The sequence below is a fragment of the Mus musculus genome, chromosome 3 (assembly GCF_000001635.26).
Source record: "Mus musculus strain C57BL/6J chromosome 3, GRCm38.p6 C57BL/6J".
Lineage (NCBI taxonomy): Eukaryota > Metazoa > Chordata > Mammalia > Rodentia > Muridae > Mus > Mus musculus.
The window spans coordinates 80,881,713-80,907,727 of record NC_000069.6 but is presented as its reverse complement, the minus strand read 5'-3'; the positions used below and the strand labels follow the sequence as shown (position 1 = coordinate 80,907,727).

Sequence of the window (26,015 nt, the reverse complement as noted above, 5' to 3'; positions counted from 1 at the left end):
AGCTGCTTGTTGGGCCTCTTGGAGGGCAGCCATGCTAAGCTCCTGTCTGCACACACACCACTGTATCAGTAACAGTGTCAGGCCCTGGGGCCTCCCTTGAGCTGGATCCCAATTTGGGCTTGTCACTGGACCTCCTTTTCCTAAGTCTCTTCTCCATTTTTCCCCCTACAGTTCCTTCACATGGAAACAATTCTGGGTCAGAGCTTTTGACTGAGGGATGGCAATCCCCTCCCTCCAGTTGATGTCTTGCCTCTCCACTGGAGGTGGATTCTACAAGTCCCCCCCCCCCCTTCTAACTATAGAGCCCTTCATCCAAGGTCCCTCCCTTTAGTCCTGAGAATCCCTCACCTCCCAGGTCTCTGGTACATGCTGGAGGGTGCCCCACCTCCTGCCTCCTGAAGTTGCCTGTTTCCATTCTTTCTGCTGGCCCTCAGGGCTTCAGTCCTGTCTCCCCCCATAATATCTGATCATGTTCTCCCCTTTCCCTCCATTTCCTTTCTCCCACACTCCCTCCCTCTGCCCTTCATGACTGCTTTCTTCTCCTTCCCAAGTGGGATTGAAGCATCCTCACTTGTGCCCTTTGGCTTGTTAACCTTCTTGAGTTCTGTGAATTGTATTCTGTACATTTTTTGGCTAATATTCACTTACCAGTGAGTACATACTATTCATGTTCTTTTGGGTCTGAGTTACCTTACTCAGGATGATATTTTCTAGTTCCATCCATTTGTCTTTAAAACTCATGATATTCTTGTTCTTAATAGTTGAATAGTATTCCATTGTGTAAATGTACCACATTTTCTGTATCCATTCTTCTGTTGAGGGGCATCTGAGTTGTTTTTAGCTTCTGACTATCACAGACAAGGCCACATGAACATAGTGGAACATGTGCTCCTGTGGCATGGTGGGACATATTTTGGGTATATTCCCAAGAGTGGTATAGCTGGGTCTTCAGTAGGTCTATTTCCAGTTTTTGGAAGAAACTTCAGATTGATTTCCAGAGTAGTTGTACCAGTTTGCAATCCCACCAGCAATGGAAGAGTGTTCCTCTGTCTCCATATCCTTGCCAACATGTGCTGTCACATGAGGTTTTGATCTTAGCCATTCTGATTAGTGTAAGGTGAAATCTTAGGGTCATTTTGATTTGCATTTCCCTGATCACTAAGGACTTTGAACATTTCTTTAGGTGCTTCTCAGCTGTTCAGGATTCTTCTGTTATGAATTCTCTATTTAGTTATATACCCTAAGTTTTGATTGGATAATTTGGGTTTTTGGTGGTTAGCTTCTTGAGTTCTTTATAAATTTTGGATATTAGTCCTGTATCGAATGTGAGATTAGTAAAGATTTTTTTTCCCAATCTGTATGTAGGTTCTCAAACTGACCATAATGACATCAAAATCAACCTAAATATAAAACTATGACCTCTATTGAGAAACACGTGTGTGTGTGTGTGTGTGTGTGTGTGTGTGAGTGTGTGTGTGTGTGTGTGTGTGTGTGTGGGTGGGTGTGTGTGTGTGTGTGAGTGTGTGTGTTTGTGTGTGTAAGCTGGCACTATGTTGTAGGGAAGCGATCCCATTCTCTTTCCTCATTGGGACAGTCTGATTTCAATAAGAACTTTCTCCATTTGTACAACCTTCTTTACATCCATGGTTATGATTGTTCCTGGATCTTCTCCAGATATTTGTAAACTCATGAGAGAACAATGCTTACTTGACTCATTACCAGGGAAAACAGAATGCCTGGCACAAAATGTAAATCATGTGATAATTTCTTTAATAAGTGAAGGGATACCAAAAAGCCTTTGTCCTCTTCTTAATGCTTCTATTATGTCTGGATTTTACATCAATTGATATGGTCTCAGCATATGGGCAACTAGATTTATTCACAACTAGGCTAATGAATTGAATATTTTTACCCTGGGTTATGTTTGTCAGGGGCAGAACATTGGCTTCATTTATTCAGCATTTTATCAATGATTAAAAAGAAATATTAAAGAAAACAAAAAACAAACTAAAATTTGTAACATTGGAAACGGTGATGTGAGATAGAATTGGGAGCCAAGATAACCCTGAATTAAGAAACTAAGGCTCAGAAATAAGAGTTGCATACTGAATATCATATGTAGTATATATCCACTTGTATATAGATATAGTAATATATATATATACATATACACATGCTGTATTCATACATATATACACATATATACATATTTAAGTATATACTACATACATATACTATATATGTGTGTGTATATATATACATATATATACATATACATATATATGTATATATATATAAATATATATATAACAGGTCATGTGAAGTGGGCCTATCTTGCAGGAGGGTAGGGGCACTGACAAGAATGTATACTTGGATGAATATGAATGGAACACAATGTTATACAGATAGGAAAATGTCATAATGAAACCCATTTATTTTTTATGATAATAACAACAAAATAAAAATAAAGTGATGGACAAAGACCTAATGAGATAGGGAAATTGGCTTACCTACTATTTGTGCAAGCATGGTTAATAGAATATTTGGAAAATGTTTGATGATGTTATCATATTGATACAAATGAATGTGTATATACATATATATGTATAGTGTTTTATTCAGACATTTAAAGCAAAGTTTAAGGGCATTTTTGCACTGTTTTACACAGTATTCCCAGGACAGAGAAATAATAGTAGAAGCAATTAAGATCTTTTCATACTGGGAAGTGCTAAAGGAAATGAGATAATTGAAGGTTGTTTGCAAGTGCTTGAAAATCTGTGACATGAATAAGAAACTAGACTTTATGGTTTGGCATCTGCTTAAAGCCAGGCTAATGAATAGGAGCTATATGGAGTGAGACTTTTGGCTTAGACTTAAGTTTTTACTAGCAATCAGATGAAATGTAATTGACTGAATCAGGGGTGGTGCAGGTATCATCATTAGAGCCACTCTGACATAGGAAATTTGTTTAGCTGGCCTATGTTAGGGGATTTGAAAATGAATAGCTAGGTAGATCGTATATTGGTGATTAAAGATATTTCAATTTGTGATATTTTTAAATTTTCTGTAGACTTGACATTGTATCTAATGTCTAATTAAAAACAAGAGATTGAGTCATTCTACACATTTAAATTTTCTCTTGGTCCAGTTAGGCAGATGTGCCTTTATTTTTTTGGTGGACTGACTTGGAAGGTTCTAGTATATAAAATGCATAAGCCTTGATATTAAGTTGGTAAGAAGGATTTAATGACCTTCATTAACATAATTTTCCTTTAGGTCAGGTTTGTTCATGCCATTAATCCCAGTACACAGGAAGAAGGGACAGGAGGCACTTTGTGAGTTCATGGCCTGCCTGATCTACATAGGAAGTTCCAGTTCAGACAGAAATGTATAGAATGACTCTGTCCCAAAAATCCAAACTCAATAAAGAAAGAAAACTAAACACTATAATTTCCCTCAGAAATTTCATATAAGTTTTATTTAAATCTCCTTCAAACCCAGAAAAATCTCCCTTCTGACCGAATCCAGCAGGAAAAGATAAATCAATCCTCCATACCTCTCCAGAAATGACTTCAGGATGATAGATGATAATGATCAACATGTCCATAAACAGGCTTGTGAATATAGGTCTGTATTTGCATATCCTAAAAACCAGAACTGAAATATATTTAACAATACTAACAATAGCAAAAATATGATTTAACAAACTTAGAGGGACCTTGATTTGTATGTCAGTTTTCTGTCATAGGAGATATAGCAATTCCTTCTCATTGATTTGCCTGGACAGTGTCCTGGTATGTATTACTAGTTTTGTCATTTCTGAACTACTGGGGCTCATTTTTTTAAAATTAATTTATTTTTATTTCATGTGAATTGGTGTTTTACCTGACTATATGGCTGTGTGAGGGTTTCAGATCTCCTGAAGCTGAAGTTACAGACAGTTGTGAGCTGCCATGTGGGTGCTATGGAAGAGCAGTGAGTGCTTTTAACCACTGAGCCATCTCCCCAGCCCCTGGTGCTCATTTTTAGGCGAGAACTCTGCATTTCAACCATCTGGCAGCTGATAATTTTAAGTGAACTAGCATGTTTATGAAGAGTATTAGAGAAATGTCTTGAATGTGGCATGTGTGTCACAGACCTGCAGATAGTCTGTGTTTTTGTTTTTGTTTTGTTTTTTCAAATGTATGGCTTATTATGCAAACATTAAAGATGTGGGACAACTCACAACAAACACATATCAATCAAAAATGTAGCTCTAAGTGACATCACCAATACTCGGAGGCAAGGTCCATTCATAGACCTTGGGTCAAGATAGCAGGAAGAAAGCTGAAAGTCAGGTTGGCTGCAGAACAAGCCTATGTTCAGTGCTGGTTGGGGAGGACAGTTTGTGGGTGTTAGCAGTGCTTCAGATTCTTGAGAAATGTATTAGTTAAGAGCGCTGGATGCTAACTACTCATGGCTTCATTTGCGCTTATGCAGGTCAGTGAGGGTGCTGGATGACCAGTGGTCACCAGAGTCAGAGGAGGAAATCCTCCTCAGAGCAGACATGATCACTGGAAGGGCCACCTGCTGCTGGAGTACATGTGTGTTGAGGTATTTTGGAACCTACATCTACTGAGCTGCTTGGAGCCAGGGTTTTTGTATAGCTTCTGAGCCTAATCTTGTCTTCTCAACCTAGTTAGCCTCTGCACATGAGTTGCACAGGCTACCACTCCCAGGGCATTGCTGGGCACAGTCAGCTGCTTACTTCTGCTATCAGCAAATTCTGGTATCAAGACACCAAAGATTGCTACCATCTTGTGAAACACTGTGTGTTGCTTTCAGAGTTTTGGTCTATGTGTTTTCTACAAAATCTTTCTTTCTTCTTTTTCTGGCCTGTACCATGTTTTCCTTCTGAGGAGTTTCACATGAAGCCATTAGTGATTGAGGTAGTTCTTCTATGGGTGTGCAATCATTTCAGCCCATATTTACCATATCTTCTAAGTGTTCTCCAATCCTTGACATGCTAGTGTTAAAACCATGACATAAGTAACCCAGCTTTACTTTTGCTCTTGTGACGCACTAAAAAAACAATGGGAGTTATTTCTATAACTTTGCCTATAACCTAAATTATTATATATAAATATAAATGCACTTGATACCTTCTCTGAGAATGTTTGTCTCTTTTAACATTTAATGCCAGAATATATGCACGGCGTCAGTTGTATATATTGCTGAGGGGCAAATTTACAAGGAAAAACGAAAGCCATCATGTTTATGCAAATGATTATGGTGGTCGTTAGTCTCTCTGGTTTCTTTTGCCTAGCTTCACTAGCAGACTGGGTAGCTCGTTACTTACTTCCAGTTGAGGAGGATGTGCTTAGTGTACTTACAGTAGAACTATTCATGACGAAAATGTTGGCCAAAGATGAGAGGCTTGACTGAAAAAGATATCACTCATGTAAGAAGGGATGCACGTGGGGGTTGTCTGTCCTGTCATCACTGTCCATGTAGACCAGGGTTTTCTTCTTCCTCCTTCTTCTAGTGTTCAGTTAGTTATTTTCATACTATCTATTTTGCAATTTCTCTTTGCCCGCATACTGTTATTTTGCAATCACTTGAATTAATGATCTTGTCCTTCCAAACAATTCTTCAGGGTTTAAAATTGGCATCCCCATTATTCCAGTCAGTCAGGCATGAAGCCCAAATGGGAGCTGCACCTTTCCTTTGAAATGAGCTCCTCTACCGTCATGTTCGGGTTTCATTTCCATGCATCTCCTCTTACACCGATGTCAACAGATTTGTCATGGTGTTTTCCCAGTGACGTGCCTTATTGTGATATGTCTCCGCACACTGTTTCCATTCTCTTCCTGATAGTCCTGCAATCAGTAACACATTTTCCAGCACATTTTCTTTAACCTAGACTTCAAGGGACTCTTTCAAATTTATATTCCAGACTTTGGGTGCAGCTACAATCTTGCTTTAGAAAGGTTGATCTGCTCCATTTCCTAACCTCTCCTTAATATTATTATTATTATTATTATTATTATTATTATTGTTATTATTACATTTATAATTCTGTTTATCCAGATTTTGCCAGTTCTTCGGGACTTTGCTGAATAAATATTGCCTTGTCCGAACAGAATGTTTAAATAGTCAGCAGCTTCAGTCGGAAGTGGGAGTTCTGTGAAGTAACAGCGCTCTGTAAAGGGTAACTAGTTAATGTCTTGGGAACTGATTGAAATTCAGCTTTTGGAAGAAAAAAAAAGTATCCATCTTCCGATTTACTCACCTGTAATACTGTGCCAAATGCCTGTTGCTATAATTTTCAAGAGTTAAAATTATGTGGAGTTTGTTCATAGGGTCTCAATTGGTACTTGGTTGTTCCTGAATGTCTATTGTGTGTTGTCGGATTTCTTTTACTGCAGGTTTTTTTTTCTTTAAAGAGTAGAAATATAAATAACTTCTGATTAAGGCTTTTTTTGTGAAATAAATTAGACTGCTTTTGTATAAGCAAAATTATGTAACCATGACTAAAGGAGGAACTGTAAAAGACATAAGTAAATTAAAGGATACTTTAGACGCCTCTGAAGAAGAAAGGGAATTATTTAGTAGCTTTTTTTTTTTTTTTTCTCTTTTGGTCACCACAGTGATTTTTAAACTGGAGGAGATCCAACCAAAATCAAGTATCCCTTGGATATTAATAGTATTTAAATTAATTTTCCTAACCCTGTGGTTAGGACTGGTGTTGGGCTCTTTCCCAGAATCATTTTCTTTCACATCATATATTTTGGCCTTTGATTAAATTAAATCCCTCATATGATGAGGTCTTTACTTCCTAGTTAAATCATATGTATGTTAAGAATCTTCACTGCCAACAGTTGAGAGGAGGTGGCCACATAGATTAGCACCTGGCTATTTAAAGGTTTGTGCATCAGAGCTCCGTGTATGATCGATAACACAGTTGAATCAGATAAGTGAGTGATTACACTGGAAAACAAGAGCTAATCTTTTGACACAGCCATGGTTTAATGGCAGTGCAGTTAGAAGTGGTATCAGTAGGATGAGTTCATCTTGCACGTCTCTTCACACATGCTGGACAAGAAGTGAAGCACTTTGGGTCGTTTATTTGTTAATGTGCACATCTAGTTCTACTCTAATTTTTGACACAGATAATATTTTCTTCCTCATAAATAAATCTAGTCACTTCCTTGGAACCATTATTACTTGGTAAGGACCATGTGCTTTTCTCTACATCCCAGCACACTCCTGTGTCCACCTCTCCATCTTTTCCTTGCTTCATGGTTAGCTTCTAGAAGTCCCTGCTGAGTCTTTCTGCTAACTCTTCTGACTACTACTGGATACATTGCTTTTTCTGACTCCTTAACCCTTGGGTCTTTCCCGAGAGTCATTCTTGACTCTTACATGGCCTTCCCATCCATATTTTATCTGTAGCAATTTCTGGCTTTGTGTGTGACTAGGGACCATAGGGAAATGATGTATCTACATCTTTATCTCTAGCTGTATTTACTATGTGATATCCAGCCATTCAATTTCCGTTTCCTACTGTACTTTACAGTACTGCACTGTAAATGCATTGGGCGCAGCTCAGTGGTAGAGTATTTGTGTGAGGTCCTGGTTTTAATCCCCAGTACAACAAACAAACAAGCAAGAAAAACCAATTTTATGTAGTGTAGGCATTAAATATTAATAAGAATAACTACTTTATGAAATTTTCACAGTAAGTATTGTTTTTAAATTAGTGAAAATAGCATTTTGGTTTGCATTGCCGTGTGTTAGTCTGGGGGCTAACATCATGGAAGACTCCTTATTTACATTCTCCCATGCACGTTTGTATTAGGTTCACAATGGCATATTAATTCGGCTGATCATGAAGAAGAGATGACCACGTGAAATGGGGAGTGGGAAGAGCACTTAAATAGCTTCTCCTTATTTTGAATGTTCTTTAATGTTGTGCCAAAGTTAACAAATGATATTTCCTTAAGAGAGAGTGATTTTATGTGAAGCCTACAATCAGATCAGTGAACATTTTGTTCTGTTTCATTGCAGTTCATTGGTTGGACATGCACATTGAATAGACTCTTTTGTTCAGAAATGATTTTATAAAAACATAGAGTAGCAGCTAGAAGATACTTGCTTGCCTGCTTTGGATGTCGTTCAGAGGTTGATCCCATCATTACACAGCATCAAATGACACTGCCATTGAGTGTCCCTCTCTGTGTCAGTGGAGAGAGGATATACATCTTGGGAAGTGCTCAGACTCCTAGGAGTTAATGTCCTCCTAAGATTCTGATTTGTGTTAGAAAATGTGTGTTTGTCACTAGCAACTCATACAGCCATGTTTATCTTTTTATTACTTTTTCAAACAAAACAAAACAAAAACCTCACGTGTAGTGTTTTGTTTTGTTTTTTCTTTTTCTCTTTTATTCTTGTTTTGTATTCTGTGAATGACCTTCCATGAAAACTAGGAATCTAATTTAGCCCATAAGTAAAACTACCCAAATGTTTTTATTCCCAACACTCTTCAGTTTATATGGTAACTATAGCACTGTGCTGGTACAATGCCGATTGTAGTTTCAAAATGCAGTAAAATTATGTTTATCTGAGTATTTCTTTAGAAACACTGCTTAGGGACATTAAAATTTTTGTGTAAGTTGCTGTTAGGGTGTTAATGTTTGATACGTTTTGAAGGCTTGTGGTGTTACTTATAAGTTGTGTGGGTTTATATATTGGTGGTGTGTGGTATATTTTGATTTTGTGGGAACTTAGGTTTTGGTGTCTGGTTTATGTTGGCAGTGGGTGGTATGTTTACATGAAATTTGGTGTTAAAGTACTGGTTATGTGAGTTTCTGTTTTGGTGGTGTGTGATGATGTATATCGGAGATAGTGTGTATTGGAGATGTGTAGTGTTATGTATTAGTATATGCCATGTTGTGGTGCTGTGTGGTGTTAAATATTGGAGGTGTGGGGTTTTATGTACTGATGTGTAGTGCTATAATTTGGTCATTATTATGTTTTGGTGGTATGTGGTACAATGATTTTCGTTGTATGTGGTGGCAAAGAATGGATTGCCAATACATTTAAATATTTTCTTGATTTTTGTCTAGTGAGCAAGCAGTTTTATCCACCATGGTCTTCGAGTGATGAGCACAATTGTCAATATTTAACAAAGTAAATAATGTGCTGCTGGTTTTAAGAGAATAGTTTTGACTATGGTGTGGGCAATCTGCAGGTAGGCAAAGCAGGCTTTAAGAACTGGTATTCTAGTGTGCAGGCACCTCGGATGTTTGGAATAGAGACAGCTGTTCACTTCTCTGCTATGGCCAGCCTTTTCTCCTTCTAGCTTTTCTCTGCATGGCCAGTGACTTCTGAGTTAAACTACTCAGCTTCCACTTTACTGTGATATATTCTGTGACTTCTTCCTGATGTCTGCCCTGCTTTTTTCCCTGAAGTTGTCCCATCCCTTCATATCTTACTACTTTCAGCCAAAAGCCACATATTATTCAGAGTCCCTGCCCTGTAACGTGTGCAAAATTCAGTACTAAAGATACAATGCCAATAATTACAAGTTCCAACCAAAACTGGTTGAGTTAGTTCTGAAAAGAAAACATAACTCTGAGCTCCCAGAGACATGGGCTCATTTCAGTTTTGTCTTATGCCCTTCCACTGAACCAGATCTATAAAATAGAGGCACTGATAGTAGGGATTGATGGATTTCTCAGTGTAACTAAAGTGAAATATTTCCTGCAATTTCTATATGAAATAAATTAGCTTCTCCTTCAGAGGCACATAGCCTGTTTGAAGACATATCACTTCAAATGTCTCTGACCTTAATGGAGCAGATAGTGCTTCCAAACACCTCCATTTTCTCCTCTGGTAATGGCACAGCTAGCCTCATGTGCTACCCAAAACAAAGGTTCTAAAGCAGGTTACTTTAACTTGTCATCACAGAATATCTGAAGCAAAGTTCAAAGAATATTTTTGCATTTTTAATATTATTCTTAACGTCCTTGGACTTTTATTTAATTTTGGAAAGCAGAAAATGTTATTGCAGGAAAATATCTGCATAACTTCATTGGACATAGCTTTCTTTGTAACCTTTGATGCTGGCCAGGTTAGAGACAGCATTTATGGCATATTTTCCTATGTGAGGGCAAATGCCTGGTGTGATGCATTACATCTTCCTGAGAAATGCATGCAGAGTATACAGAGTGAGTTGGTCATATTGCTGGCATGGTTTATTGTGAAGCTGGGGCAGGCTAACATTTTTATGATTCCATGTATAGCAGAGGCCATCCTGGTTCTTTGGAAGATTAGAAAACAACTCTTAAGAGGTGAGCACAGATCTTCTCTAAACCCTTACCAGCTGAAAACAAGCCTATCATAGCACTGAGGTGTAATTCTGTCCATTCTGGTTCTTTTACCAAGTGAACACAATTCATTATTGTTGCTCTTTAAATCTTATTTATTTTAATTACTGGGTTTCCTCGAAGTTTTCACTAAACTTTTAAGAATAACAGAATGTTACATGCAGCGCACATAATTTTACAGGATGCCTTTTCCCAGACCCGTGTCCTATTACATGAAAACTGGTGGCTATAGGGTGGAGAGATGGCTCAGTGTTTCAGAGCACTTGCTGCTCTTCCTGAGGATTCAGGGTTGGTTATCAGCATCAATATCAGCCACCCACAACCATCTATTACTCTGATATCAGAGAATCGATTGTTGTCTTCTGGTTTCTGTAGGAATCTGGACACATCTGATATATATTTACACTCCCAGGCATTCTCATAGACACATGTTCCTTAGTGGTTTTTAACAGTGATGGGAACCCACCGCATCAGTTCATAGCTGTGTTGAATAGATGTGGATATAGAAGGAAAGATTTTTGGTTTTTCGTTTGTCTTATTTCCTATAAAAATGATCAGTTTGTGTTTAAAATGTTGATCTGGACAAAGAACTTTAGTTTATAGGGTATTAAGTTTTATTATATATTGTTTACTTAAATGTTGGTTCATTCGAATATTCTTAAATTCTTGCTTTAAAATCTCTGCCTAACTATGCCCGTTTATCTTGACTTCATGTCCTCATGTGATGTCATGCCCAGATTCAGTAAGGAAGAATGTTTGCTTGCTATTTGATAGTAAGGGATACCATAACTGCAACCTTTGCTTGGGCATACCTTGTTGCAGTAAATCTCCAACCCAAATATGTTCCGGCAATAAAAACACAACTCAATTAATATGAATACAAGCTGTGCACCTAGATTGGGCAGATCTACTGCTACACTACCATCTTCCACATCTATGAGAGCCCTTGTAACTTATGGTATCTCCAGGCCATGTGCTTCTTCTCTGCTTCCCTTCCACCTCCTCCTCAGTCGTCCTCTCCCTCTCCTCTCCTCCTTCTTCTCTCTTCCAACTTTTAGCTCAACCTTCCCTTAATCTACCCAATTACCAATCACTGGCTCTGGCCTTTATTTTAAAAATTAAGGAGGAAAGGTTTATAGGAAATCACCTGAGTGCTGACTCATTCCTTAATCATAGACCCTCCCAGGAGAATGTAATTAGCATCAAATTACAAGGAATCCCAGGGCTATTAGCAACCACATCTTCCCAGAAGTTTAGGTGCTTTAGGCTTGGTCCTCATTTTGGTGAGTTGAGGTGTTGGTACTTTAAGAGATCTTACTTAGTTGAAGGTGATTGGTCCTGGCTCCTCTAGAGAGTTGTGTAGAATGAGTTTACTTTTAGGACAGCAAGTTGCTAGAAATAAGACTGCTCTGTTTGGCTTCCCTTATGATGAGTCCTTCTCTGCTTCTTGACATGCTTGAGAGTCATGACATGACTCTGCTCTTGGACCATAAAATCTGAGAGTTACGTGAACTTCTTTCCTTTATAAAGTACTCAACCTCAGCTGTGATAATAATAGCTGAATTATTAATGCAATTACTAATTAGTAATAATTATTAATATAATTATTTATATTTCATTTTAATTAAATAGTAGTATTTATATTCATATAAATTGTGTGTTTAACATAATATAACATTGTATTTTCTGTTAGTAATACCATGGGGGGCATTTATAGGTTTTCCAAAAATAATAATGAGTATATAGAAAAAAAAATAGAAGTATTGGTTTTGGCTAAAGCCCTAAGGACTAGGAAAAAGCAATAGATCTCAGCCCTTGCACAGCAATGTTAGGAATCAGAGCCCTGCTGCAAGCAGTGAGGACTAGGAAAGGAAGCCAGGGCTGGAGACCTTAGCTAAGTAAGTATTTCTTATTCAGGCTCTGTTAGGGCTGAGGAGACCAAGGAAGACAGCATTCAAGGGAGCCCTGAGTGCAGCTGCGTCTCTACACTATGATCATGGAGCTGTAAGGAAAGTGCATTTCCTTCTGGATGACACAGTAAGAAGCACGTGGAGGAAGAATCATGCCTGCCCCTGGCATTTGCAGGCTCATGGCAGACTGTGATTCATTCTTGCCAAGAACCCAGAGGCAGCAGTGGCCAAGGCCTTGGGGCCATGGAGCAGAGATGCAGGCTGTGTGGGATGGGGAGAATTTCTGCTGGGAAAGAGAATATTGATTATTTACTGTTACTCAGATGTGGTGTATAGGAGGTAGAAGAGAGTGAAGACAGCTGAAAAGCACAAGGATGGGGAAGTTAAGAGAGAAGGGGTTTTGTCCACAAGAACCTAGGAGGGGGCTGGACTCCAATAGAACCGATGTAAGGTGTAGACTTGGGGCAGGCAGGAGCTGAAGTTGGAGAACAGCCAAAGCTCCTTCTTGGCAGTTGATGCAGAAGGATTGCTGTGAGCTTGAGGTCAGTCTGGGCTATGCAGTAGGTAGGCTCTTGGTACAAGGGAACCCAAACCAAACCAAACCAACAAGCAAACAAAAAAAAAAAAAAAAAAAAAAAAAACAATCAAGCAAACAAACAGAAATTCCCGAGACAGGATCCGAGAAAGGCACAAAGAAGTATAGATCAGTAAGTGCAAGGCCAGCACAGGGAACCGGCCACGCCAGGGACAATGCTCTTATATGTCTCTGTCTCAGGGCCTAGCTGGTTTCGAGCTTTTCCATCAGGCATCCAGTTTTGTGACCAGGACTCGACAAGTTGAATGTGCAGTGACAATTCTGAGTGGTAAGAAGGTGCCAGAAAGGAGTTCTCATTCTCTGAAGGTGACTGAAAGGATCAGGAAAGTTGCTGGAGATTTCATCATATATGCTAGAAAATGCTAACCCACAAGGCAACTAGCATATGGTGCGGAGGGGTAAAGTTTCTTTCTAAGGAGTCCTGTGGATTTTAACTTTTCCAACCTAGGGTGTTACTGATGGCTAAGCAATAATTTATAGACACAGAAAGGGCTAACTTTCTTTTTCTGTCCTGGAAGGAGGTAGGTAATCTAGTATTCAGAATAATGTCCATATTCGTTGGTTGCTCCTGCTGGATAGTGGGGTTTGCCCATCACTGTTCACATTAGCCTGTGGGGCTATAACAAAGAAAGTCATTCAAAAGACAGGGTGTTTTGTTTTGTTTTGTTTTGTTTTGTTTTGCTTTGCTTTGCTTTTGTCTCTGGTAACAGATTATTTGCACATAAGATCTGACATAAAGGAGAGTGAAAGAGTCATGATAGCAGAGCCAGATATGATGTTAGGGGTGGCCTTGGGCTTTGCCACTAAGTTCCTGACAGGAACAAAGCCCCTTTATCTAAATGATTTGTGGTGTCTCTGGAGTGACTTACTTAAGGAGCTTTGAAGTTTAAATTATTCATACCTCAATATCCCGTCTTTACTTCTTTCAAAAATTGGCTTGTAGTGGCAGAGAAAATATTGCCTTTCAAAACTTAGTCTCATCAATTTTGGGAGAAGAGTGGGATTAGAGTGGGGATTTGGGGGAAGGAAGATGCATGAATATATAGCATGCATTTATAGAAGAAGGGAAATACTCAGCATATTTGCTTAAATAAATCCCATGGCCATGGCTTTTTGTGGCCGAGAGTAAATTGTGGATGTCTATCATTCCAAACAGTTACTGCTTTCTTTTCCTTTCCACATGACACAAATAGGCTCCGAGGAGTTGTCTGTCTCACAGAATCATTGCTAATCTAGCTTCTTTATTTGTGCTGCCATAATTCATTGCTGAGACAGGCCTTTTGCGAATTAGTTTCCTGCAGTTATCTTCTCTGTTTACAGAGAAGCTCACAGAGGCAGCTACCAAATGTCTCGAGCCACAGTGCATGTCAGCTGTAAGTCAGGCCTCCAATCTAGCTAGCCAGGCCTGCTTAACTCACAGAAAGGTCAGCTGTATATTGATTTTCTATTTTTTTCTTTTCCCCTCCTGCCTTTCCCTCTTCTCTCTTCTCCCTTCCTTCCTCCCCTGCCCTCTTTCCCATTCCACCCTCCTCTTCTCTCCTTCCCTCTCCCCTCCCTTCCACAGAAATGGAAAATGTGCAGAGTGAGAGGCTTGGAAGCACCAAGTCTTTTCTGTCTCCCTGTACTTAAGGCAGATGCTCCTAGACAGCCTAGGCTGGGCTGGGCTCACTGTCATCTCACCTCTGACTCTGAACTGCTGGGACTGCAAGCCTGTCACCATTCCTGGTTTACCTATTTTGGTTCTTTTCTGTCAGAAGAGAGGACGATCTTGCCTTTGATGTACAGTTAGGAAATTTCTGAGTGATATGTTGCATAACAGCATGTAGCAGGATAGTTGACCACATACATTTAAAGTAAATACCTATTACTTAGCGGGAGAGCTGAACATGAACACTCATGTACTATGTTTTCCTGAACAATACAAATTACATGTATATTACAAATATTAGTTTGCAAAATATAAGGTTATATGATCAATGACTCTTGCTTTTTTCCAAAGATTTATTTATATTTGTTTTATGTGTATGAGCCCTTTCTCTTTGTGTATGTATGTGCACATGTATATTCAGGAGCCCAGGAAGGGCACCCGCTCCTAGGAAATGAGCACATATGACTGTGAGCCACCATGTGAGTACTGGGAGTGGAACTGAGTTCTCTAGAAGAATAGACAGCACCAGTTCTCCAGTCTCAGATTTGAGTGGACTATAGAGTTTGATGCCAAACTTTGTCTGTTTTAGAGGCGAGTTATGGTATTCAGCAGAGCATGCAGATAATTATGGTACAGGTCAATGACATTTCGAGATGTAGAAGTTCCGTCTTCCGGATATTCTCCTGTGTTTGTCTTGAATTTGGTGTAGGAGTGCTAATGTTATAGATATGTGCTCTTGCATCTGGCTTTATGTGGGTTCTGGTGATTTCAACTCAGGTCTCCATGCTTGTTCAACATGTCCCCTCCGAGCCATCTCCCCAGGCTTGCCTCTTTGCTTTTCTTAGTACGGTCATTTGATGGAGAGACAGAAATTCTTTTCTGTGTCTAATCTTCTGAGACAGTACCTTAGAGCTTGATAGAGTTCAGAGGAATTTGATGTGTGTGTGTGTGTGTGTGTGTGTGTGTGGTCTGTGTGTGTGTGTGTGAGTGTGTGAGTGTGTGTGTGTGTAATGTGTGTGTGTGTGTGTATGTGTGTGTGGGGGGGGTTGTGTGTGGTTGTGTGTGTGTGTCTGTGTGGTCTGTGTGTGTGTGTTGTGCTGCAGTAGATGAGAATGAGGCTTCTGCGCCTGAGTTTCGATGTCCCTTAGTCTACTGCTTTGAATTGCTCAGCCCTCAGCCCCTTTCAGGTATTCATGAACATTACTCCTCTGCTTCCTTCTATAAGACCCATTGTTCAAGTCTTTTATATGGATGAGATAGTGTGCTACTGGTCTTTATGTACCTGGCATATTTCCTATGACACAGTGGTCTCCAGTTCCATCCAAACTAATGCAGGAGATAAAGATTCGTTCTTTCCTTATAGGTGAATATATTCTATCACATACATAGACTATAGATACTATGTATATGGATAATGTATATACTGAATACATGCTTCCTTTTGTATTCTTCAACAGAAAGTTGCTTGGATAGTTTCTGGACTTTGGCTGCTATATATAGTAGAGCAGTATAGATGGGGCTGACAATATCTCTTTCACAAGTTGATTTTATTTCTCTTGGGTATATATGTTGGAACTACTGTACCATGTGATAAATCTGTTTTTATTTTTTAAAGGAACCTCTAAACACTTTTTTCCATAATGTCTATCCTAGCATCTTTGTAAGACTGCATGAGTTCCCTGTTAACCAAGTCCTTGTGAGCATTTCAGTATGCTGTCTTTTTGATAAACTTCCACTGAAGATTTCTTTTTGAAAAAAGGCCGATTTATTACTGTTTCTTTCATTGTTGATGCCTTTCCATTCTGCACAGTATTTTTCTCTCTTCTCGGGTCAGGAGGATACGTCTGTTTTGGCTTAGTTTTCTAGCAGCTTTGTTGTTTCATGACACACATTTGCTCTGTGATCCTTCTGCCCTGCTTTGACTCAGGCAGCCTGCACTTTTGGTGTCTGTCTGTGAAATCATTGCCAAGAGCAATGTCACGAGGACTTTCTCCTGTGTTTTCTTTTGAAGTTTGAGATCTTCTGTTTAAGGCTTTAATGAATTTTGAGTTGATCTTTGTGTGAGCCAGAAGATAAACATCCAGTTTCTTTCTTTTTCTCAGGGAAGCCTGGCTTCCCTAGTAAATGCACTTGTCAAATGCAATGTTTTCTGCTCATTCTGCATTCTTCTTGGCTGATTAACTGAAGATCAGTTGGCTATATACTGTATTTATTTCTGGTTCCCTTCTGTTACATCAACCTAGAACCATTTTAACTACTGAAATTTTGGTAAATATTTTAGGAGAATTTATTTAACACACACACACACACACACACACAGACACACACACATGCACACCACTCTCTAGCTAGCAGTGAGAATACCGAATAGAGAAGGTTCAGATTGGCATATATTAAATTATAGGATAGTTTCAAAAAGAAAAGGCATCCTGTGAAATGGATGTGAAATATGAAATATTCTTTCAGGAGAGACAGATCTTAAAAAGAAAATTAAAAAGCAGCTATTAACCACAGTGTAAAACTTCATACTATAGCCAATAACAGTGGAAATTAGCCAACTCCTACAGGCTGCCTCTATGCACTTGATAATCTATTTCATTAATACACCTTTTGCTTTGTAATATATTTTTAAATTAGGAAATTGTATAACTTCTTAAAACACAACCTTTCTAAAAATGTTTGATTATTTTGTGTCTATATATACCCATACATCCTTGGGTAAGCCTTTGACCTCAAATTTTTCAGAGAGGACTCACTAAGTGACAGAGCTATACCATGTATGTGGGCAACACCAGCTCATATACCGGGAGTCTTGAAGGAATAATTGGTGAAACAGAGGGAGCAAAAGGGTCACTCTTTCTCTCCTTTTTAGACCACTCTGCACACCTTCCACACCATGGTCTTCTGAAACTATGAGCACAGATCTTTCTTCCTTAAACTACATCTCTCAGTTGTTTGTCCAAGCATCAGAGTCTCTTTTGGCTCCTTAGGAATTTTTGGATGTTTGAGTTTTATTTCTGTAATAATTTTCATTAGGTTGTGGACTTATTTGTCATAGAGATAGGGTCAGAGATAAGGACAGTATTTCATGCTGTCCTTCTGTGTAGCCAATAATGTCCGTGGACTTTAGATATCCCTGCCTTCACCTCCCAAGTTTGAGGATGGTGGAGCTTATGCCACCATGCCCTGTTTATGAGGTGCTTAAAATTGAACCCAGGCTCTCTTGTATGCTAGGACAACACTATAAACTGAGCTACCATCCAAGCCTCTATCTTGAGGATTTTAATAGATAATTGCCTTTAATATTAAATATCTATTGGGAGTGTGGACATTTTAACAGCACTGTCTTCTAATCCATAAACATGGCTATCTTTCTATTTGTTGCTTTAATTTTTATAGTTGTTAATGTACAAATATTTCATTACCTTAATCAGGGTTAAGGTTATTTCTGAATATGGAATTCTTTTTTTATGCTGTTGTAAATGGGATAATTACCCAAATTTCCATTGCACAGTATATTTATGGTTTTTTTCAGTTAATACTGTTTCCTGCAGTGATACTTTTTCAGTTCTAATAGGATGCTTGCACAAGTGTCTGACAGTGTATGGATGCTAAGGAATTCTACAGATAAAACCATATTACAGCAAACAGAGGCATGTACTTATGCAATTTGATGCGTTTTTCTCATCAGACAACTGGTTAAGACTTCTGGTATGTGTTGAGTAGATGTAGAAAGAGACAGCATCTTTGTTCTTGATCTTAGTGTAACAGCTTCTAGTTTTTCACTCTGGAATGTGGTGTTTGTTAGCATCCTGTCTAAGCTCTGCCCCACAGTTACCTGGCAATAGCCAAGTATGCCTGACTCACTATAAAAGGGGCTGCTTGCCCCCTCCTCACTCTCTTGCCCCTCTCTTGCTCTTTTGCTCTTTCTCTGCCCACTTCTCCCCTCTCTATTACCCCCTCCTCCATGCACATGGCTGGCCTCTACTTCTCTACTTCTCTACTTCTCTACTCTCTCTCTCTCCCTCCCTTTCTCTGCCTCTTGACTCCCTTCCCCATGCCCTAAATAAACTGTATTCTATACTATACCATCGTGTGGCTGATCCCTCAGGGGGAAGGGATGCCTCAGCATGGGACCACCAAGGCATGCACCTTCCACCATAACTCACCACACCTCCATTGAACAGAACCCCCCTTTCTTTATCTTTTTATAAACACAACAGTGTTAGATGTGGACTTTTTAATCTATGGCAGTGGTCCTCATATTCTGTGTCATGACCACTATGGGTCAAGAGTCACATATTAAATAGCCTGCATATCAGATATTTACATTATAGTTTAAAACAGCAAAATTACAGTTATTAAGTAGCAATGAAGATGAGGGGGGTCACCACAGCATGAAGAACTGTATTAAAGAGTATTAGGAATCTTGAGGCCCACAGATCTATGGCCTATATTACACAGAAATGATTTTCCTTCCATCTCTACTTTCTTGAATATTTTTAATCCAGCAGGAATGATCAATTATATCAGATGATTTTTATGCACCTATTGATATGATCACATGGATTTTATCTATATTTCCGTTATTGTGAGTGAGGTATAACACTAATTTGCAAAGGCTGAGCTATCCTTGAACTTGGAGATAAGCCCCACTTGATTGTGGCATGTGGCCATTGAAGGTGCTGTTGTATGTGTTTTCCTAGGCTTTGTGAAGGATTCTTGCTTATGAGGAACACGGGGTATAGTTTTTTATGGCGTATTGTCTGGCTTTAATATCAGGGTCATGCTGTCCTCATAAAGTCCTTGGGGGTGCTCCCCCTTTAAGTGTTTGGGCAGATTTTGACAAGTGCTGGCTTGAATTTGTTTTTTAGCTGTTCAGTAGAATTTGCCAGTGACGTCTTCTCTTCCTGGGCATTTTAAAACAAATTCATTTTCTTTGCTCATTAAAGATCTGTTCAGATTTTTACTTCTTCATGAGAAAGTCAGAATGTTGGCTGTGTCTAGAATTTTACTACTCATTCAGAGTTAATCCACCTATGGGCATCTAGTGGTTCATCATCTCTTATCAGCTTCCTCCCTGCCTTGCCATCACTTGTAATGTCTCTTCTCTCATGTCTGACTTTATTTTTTGTCTTTTATTTCTTTATTATGCTAAAGATATGTCCATTTTATTATATACTCAAAGCATTGTTTTTTAATTTTTCATTCTTTTTTAAATTTTTTTAAAGTTTTCATTCTTTATTTCATTTTTTGCTAACCTTTGGCTTATTTTGTCATTTTTCTCTATCAGATAATTGATATATGTCTATTTTGATAGCATTTGTTCAAGGAATTTTATCATGTTCTTCTTAATGGATGTCATGAATCCATGTTGGTATCTATATAGTAGAAAATACCTCCTTTTATCCCTGCTTGGTGTACTGACTTCATGCAAGAGAGGAACTTGGTCGATCAGCCTGTCCACTGTTCTGCAGGTTATAAAACTTTCACCATAGAACAAATCCATGGTGGTTTTTTCTCAATGGTTCCCAAGTATGGAGGAGGTATGTTATGTCCTCTTTGTCTTCTGTGATAGGCAGACCAGAAGCTAGTCCCTTGGCTTTTAGAAAAGTTGAAAAGCTGCACCTGGGTCCTTCCTACCTTGGTGAGAATTGAACACGTGGTGGTTTTATTTGCTTGCTCTGAGTTGAGTTAGGGAAGGTCTTCTGTTTAGTCCTGACTCTTGTTCAAATGACCATTTTGTCCTCTGAAACTTTTATTGACTTAGGAATACTGGTTCACATCAGTGCTCTGAGGCAAAGGACTTAAAATCTCTCTGGGAACTCCAGAAGTTACAGTGTGGTTAAACGCATGGTTCAGCTGTTCCCTGCTGAGAGCAAGGCTAAGTCTGTATTCCTCTGGGTTATGGCAAGTCTGCATGCTAGTTAAATTAATACTATGCCCTCTGTATCGGACAAGAAGCTGCCCTATGCAGAGCCCCAACAATTTTCCAAGATAGAGAGAACCAGGATGTCAGGTCTCACTGAAAAAATTAGGCACTAGATACCTCATCTAATTCTTTGGTTCCAGAAAGAGATGCTGAACTGAGAATTTCCTGCTGAGTATGTCCTGTGCTAGGATAAGAACTATGACCTAAGAATATTTCTCTCATATTGCTAGTCACACTGTGCAGGATTTCTCAGAAGTCTGAGTTGCAGGAGGACCTCAACTAGCTGCGAGGTTTCCACAAGGGAAGGAACCTGATGCATAGGCTAAGCCAAGGGTTCCTTAGAGGTCCCTTGAGGTCATTCATAAAAAATTAGATAGAAACATTATTTTCTCATAGGCAGGGTTTCTTCAATTTTTAGTTGGTGACCAAATAGTATGACTAATCATGTTGGCTATCTAGATAACAATAGCTATGAGCATTTAATCATGAAGTTCGCAGGGAGATAGAGTAGCTGCCTGCCAGGGGCTGAATTATCTCCCAGATTCAAAGGGCTGCCTTGGATTTGTTCTGAAGAAAAGAATGTCTGAAAGCTGTTGTGTCAGCTCATCCTTTTGTGTCCTTGAAACATTTTTTATGCTTCTAGACCATATTTTTATCCTGCATATTTGTGCAAATATTTCTTGATCACCATCCTTGTAGGGGAAAGATTAGTATCATTTGATTCAGGAAATGGGAAATTCCTACTGAAGACTCTCCATTTTTCATTAAAAGTTTTGTTCTTCATTATTATGTGTGCTCACTCCTAACCTGTGTGTGTGTGTGTGTGTGTGTGTGCATGTCAGTCAGGTCGTGCAGAAGACAGAGGACAATTTCGTCAAATAGGTTCTCTTCCACCTGTGTTTTGATTCCAGGGATTAAACTAATGTCAGTAGACTTGAGAGGCAACTCCGCTCTCTGAACCACCTTTCTGGCCATTCTGAGTTCTTAAGCTTTTAGTTCTTATGCTTAGCAAACTATCTGCATTTGTTTCTTCTTCATGGAGAAGTCTTGCATGTGGGTATATGTCATTTTATAGCTGTGTTTTCAGAGTGTGACGTTGATAAGGGTATTGTGGTATGTGGGTTGATAGGTACTTCCTTAGCATGTCTTAGTGCACCGATGTCTCAGAAGACCTTCATACTCACTATCGTTTGAAGACCCTTCATAAGTGTGCTATTCACGTGGTTCAACACATTCTAACTTCCTAGTCCTAATTTCTAAATTACTCAATGGAATCCGCTAGTAACAACTGAACAGGAACAGTGCTTCTGAGATGAGCAATGATCAGAGCCTTATTTTGTGCAGTCCCTTCCACCTTGGCATACTGTTCAAAAGTAGGCCTCTGATGTTCTTTTAAAATCATTTATTCTTAATGCATATATATTTTTTTCAATATTTTGGATGAAAATATTTGGAGATTACGAACACCATTGGTCCTAGAACTTCAAAAATATTTAGCAATTTTATGCCCAGTGCTAGTTATTTCCTTCACATGGCTCAGAATATCAATGAGATGTTGACAGTTTATGATATCGATTGTCTGGTTTAAAGATGCCAGAAGTTCATTTTGCCAATAGATTATTCCACACCATCAAAGCCAGTGAGCCCAACTGATTACAGCTGGTCCATGCTTTCTTTCTCTGACTAAAGCTGATGAGCATGATGTCAAGAGATTTACTGACTGATTATCATGTTTCTGACCTGACACAGTCCCCATAGAAAGGTCATCACTGTGAAGTTGTGAAGCTTGCTTTTCAGTGGTTCCTAGGTACAGAGAAATGCTGTCAGTAAGTCTTTCAGCAACTGGATGAAATTTTCCCAGCTGTTCTCTAACTGTATGAGACATCTCTCTGTAAGGCCCAAGCCTTTTCCATTAACAAATACCAGCTGTGGGTGCTTTTCATTTAAGTCTCTGGCACTTGTAAATTTCTTAACCCCTGAGTTTCCTAGCTTCATAGCAGTTCTAAGTAAACATTAAACACTCTCTTAAATACCTAAAGGTTTGTCCTTTAATTTTGAGCTTGAGGTCATTTCTCCAGTTGCTTAAACACGATGTTGATGTGCAACAGTTTTAATGAGAAATGCATTTATAGGTTCAGGCACTTGAACCCTTGGTCCCCAGCTGGTGACAGTGTTTGGAGAGGTTATGGGGAGAGGCAGCCATTCTGGGGAAAGTACATCACTGGGTTTAACAGTTTAAAGCGTCTCCTTCCTAATATGATCTCTCAGCCTCCTGTTCCTGCTGCCATGCCAGTAGCTGCTATGCCTCCTCGCCATCTCTCTGGAACCATAAGCCAAAATAAACTTTCTTCTATAAGCTGCCTTGGTCCTGGTGTTTTATCACAGCAACATAGCAGTAATCAATACAAGATCCAAGTGTACAGTGATTCTTGGTAAAGAACTTTGTATTGATATCATTTTGTCATGGCCTCTGTGCTGAGGCCAGGTCTCAACCTCTGACAAGGTCATCACCATGCCTGCAAACATGAAATGCTATGGACTGAATTTGTGATTCTTTCCCCAGCTTTCTCCTAGGGTCCCGAAGAAGAAGGTACAGATGCACTGCTCGCATGCATTGCTATACTGAAGCTCCCATCTGAATCCTGGGGGGTGAAGCCATCCTTGCTCTTGGTGCACTAGTCACAGAGCAGTGTGAAGATAAGGGAAGCTCTTTAGATTGCTCTGGGAAGATCAAAGGAACACAGCAGGGTAGGGAGGGTCACTCTCCTGTGGCCCTCTCACCACAACTTCACTTTTATATCCAGGGTGGCCACCTGGCTTCTAGGTTCAACTGCATCCTGTGCACAGCACCACTGTGTCAGCCATCCCCATAGAGCCAAATATCCTCATCTTGAGCCTGAGTATCCCTAAGACCTCAGTAGTTGGATGTTCTACTTTATTCCATCTTCTTCCCGTTTGCTGTTCTATCCCCATCTCGCCCTATGCTCCACCAATGCACAGCATCCTTGTGTACCATTTTCAGAAGTATATAGCTTTATTTTATCAGATTTTCAACATCCCACCCAACAAAGAGTAGAAACACCACAGTCTATGCCTTCCCCTGCTGGCTTCTTGGCTTTGTGCTTGAGTTAGGTCATGTACAGAGCAGCATTGGCCCCAGGTCTCTCATTCGGACAATGCTTTCAGCCTGAGAAACCCCATGACTGTGGTTGTTGCATTTTTTTTTTCTTTTACACTGAAAAAAAAGAGGAGGTATTCCCTTAGACATAGAATTACGGTTAGAGGAAAACTGAGGCAATGGGCCCATGCAGATCGTTTTAGAATAATCAGTGCCAGAGTTGTCATATGATGATAAGATTATTCTACATTTAATGGAAAGTGAAACCTCTGTTTAGAAAGAGATTTCTGTGTTTTTCTTTGAGTGCTGGAAAGCGTTACATCATGCAGCCATATAGCCTGACACATTCTTTACATAACTTCCCATGTTAGTAATGACTTTGGTTCAAGCTTAGACAAGTGAACAATGCAAGAATGATGGTAAAAAGGCTTGTTATATAAGACAGAATTTCCCCGCTCATTTGATTACTTCGGCTGAGTGAGTTATTTTCTTAATATCATAAAGCTAAGAAGTGAATCTTATTTCATAATACGTTGGAACTGTTAATAGACTGAGCGAAAATATTCAAATGGCTAAACCATTCAAAATATGAACATTCGACTACTGAAGCAGTTAGTCGAATTAGGTTTCACTTAAAATCACTAATATCACACTTTGCAAATTATGTGTGTGATTATATAAACAATCAAATATTCTGTGTGCACATTGTACCTTGTTTTATAGAGAAAGCAGCTGCAGCCATCTAATCCTCCCCCAAATTAATAGTAAGTATTTTTATGTAATTTTAATATTGGTAAGGTACACAAATGATACTGTTTTTATGTGGGTTTAAAAAAACCAGACTTCATGCCTATGAATATAAACTACATGATGATTTCTTTACATTTTGTATGAATTTTAACATAAACTTCTAACATAGGAAAAATGAGCTCTTTATTAAATATTCAGGCCAAGTTTTACCGAAACAAATAATGGGAAAAAAGGCTGAAAAAATTTGGTCTATTCCCTGATACGCGTGCGCGCGCGCGCGCGCGCGCGCGCGCGCGCGCGTGTGTGTGTGTGTGTGTGTGTGTGTGTGTGTGTGTTTAGTTGACTTTTGAGTGATGTTTTTCAATGGATACGGATTCTATTTGTTAAAATACAACAGTTTGTTCTGACTCTAAGGGGAATTAAAAGGCTTTGGGAATAGCTCCAATGTGGCGCTAATAAAGCTCAGAAGAAGGTAATTCTCATATTTTGTAGGGACTGAGACCAATAATTAGTAAGATCAATAGAACCTTGGATGCAGCAGCATAGGAATACTGAGCCTGGATGGTGGACACAGACACTGTTGCAGGGTGTTGGACCAGTGAGCCCATCACAGTGCTGCCATGCAGGCTAAATCCACACAAACAAGCCAAAGCTCTGAGCCATGGTTTACCTTTGAAGCAATCAGTGTAGAGAAGTCATTTCCAGCTTTCGGCAGTTGGCATGGTAAGGAGGTTCCTCTTGCCTTCTCCTTACACAACAAAGTTATGGGAAGGTAACCTGATACTGAGAAGTTTATTTTCCTGGCTCTGTTTCTGTGTCTCTTACAAAGAAAGCAACACGGGTAGGTGGCTAGTGACTAGTCCATATTGTTTTTGTTTCTTTTTTTCTTTCTTTGTTTTTTGTTGAGAACAGGATCTATAGCCTATACTGACTTGGGACTTTGGTCCTCACACTGGCTTCAAACTCAGATCCTTGGACCTCAGTCTCCTAGGTGCTGGGATTGCAAGTGTGAGCCACAGTGCCTAGTTTTGGGCTATTTATTTACTCATTATAAAACTAACATCCTTGTCCGGATTGGTTGGAAACTTTAGTATGTCTTATGGAGAGACGCTCCCCTTGATTCTGTAGTTTAAAGTCTGAGCATGTACAATACTAACGTCAAATGCTGTCCTTTAGCTTTGAGAGTTGTAATGAGAAGGTAGATAATATTTTATTTACACCATCTAGAGTTTCCCATGGGATGAGAAGTCAACTTGTAGAAGGGCCAGACTTTACATTTTAAGTATTTATTTATACACTGTTCTAATGTTTTCATTATTATTATCATTATTACTTTTTGGAGCTGCTGATAAACTACCAAATTCCCTTATCCATCAACTTTCCCCATTCATCACCAATTTTTAATCAATCTCTCTCTCTCTCTCTCTCTCTCTCTCTCTCTCTCTCTCTCTCTCTCAAACACACACACACACACACACACACACACACACACACCTGAAACATACCCTTCTGCTTAGATAGATAGGTTTTCTCTTTAATCAAGTAACAGCATGTTTATCAGTTGAAATGGATAAGTGAATCAGTCCTCTACTACCCAATCCATACTTCAGAATTGACCTGAGCCAGTCAGGGCAGGTAGAAAGTACTGAATCCTATGTGTGTTTAGAACAGGGCACTCCAGGTTAGAAGCCA

The 26,015-nt window shown here is 39.2% G+C and overlaps 1 protein-coding gene and 1 pseudogene across 14 annotated transcripts in view; one reads left to right on the top strand and one right to left on the bottom strand.

The window, feature by feature from the left end:
* The window catches only part of Glrb (glycine receptor, beta subunit), a 70,063-nt gene that overhangs the window by 5,933 nt on the left and 38,115 nt on the right, over positions 1-26,015 (top strand). For 4 of the 14 annotated variants that reach the window (XM_030252427.1, XM_030252424.1, XM_030252426.1 and 1 more), the window contains exon 1: positions 14,445-14,600. The exons of 9 other annotated variants lie outside the window; for them this stretch is intronic. In XM_030252427.1, the coding sequence (XP_030108287.1) occupies positions 14,449-14,600 (152 nt within the window). In that variant the 5' untranslated portion in view covers positions 14,445-14,448. Of the gene's footprint in view, positions 1-14,444; positions 14,601-24,301; positions 24,338-26,015 lie in introns of those variants that run through there. One more of the 14 variants, XM_030252429.1, reaches the window with a different exon arrangement.
* On the bottom strand, positions 20,736-22,636 carry Gm18545 (predicted gene, 18545; annotated as a pseudogene).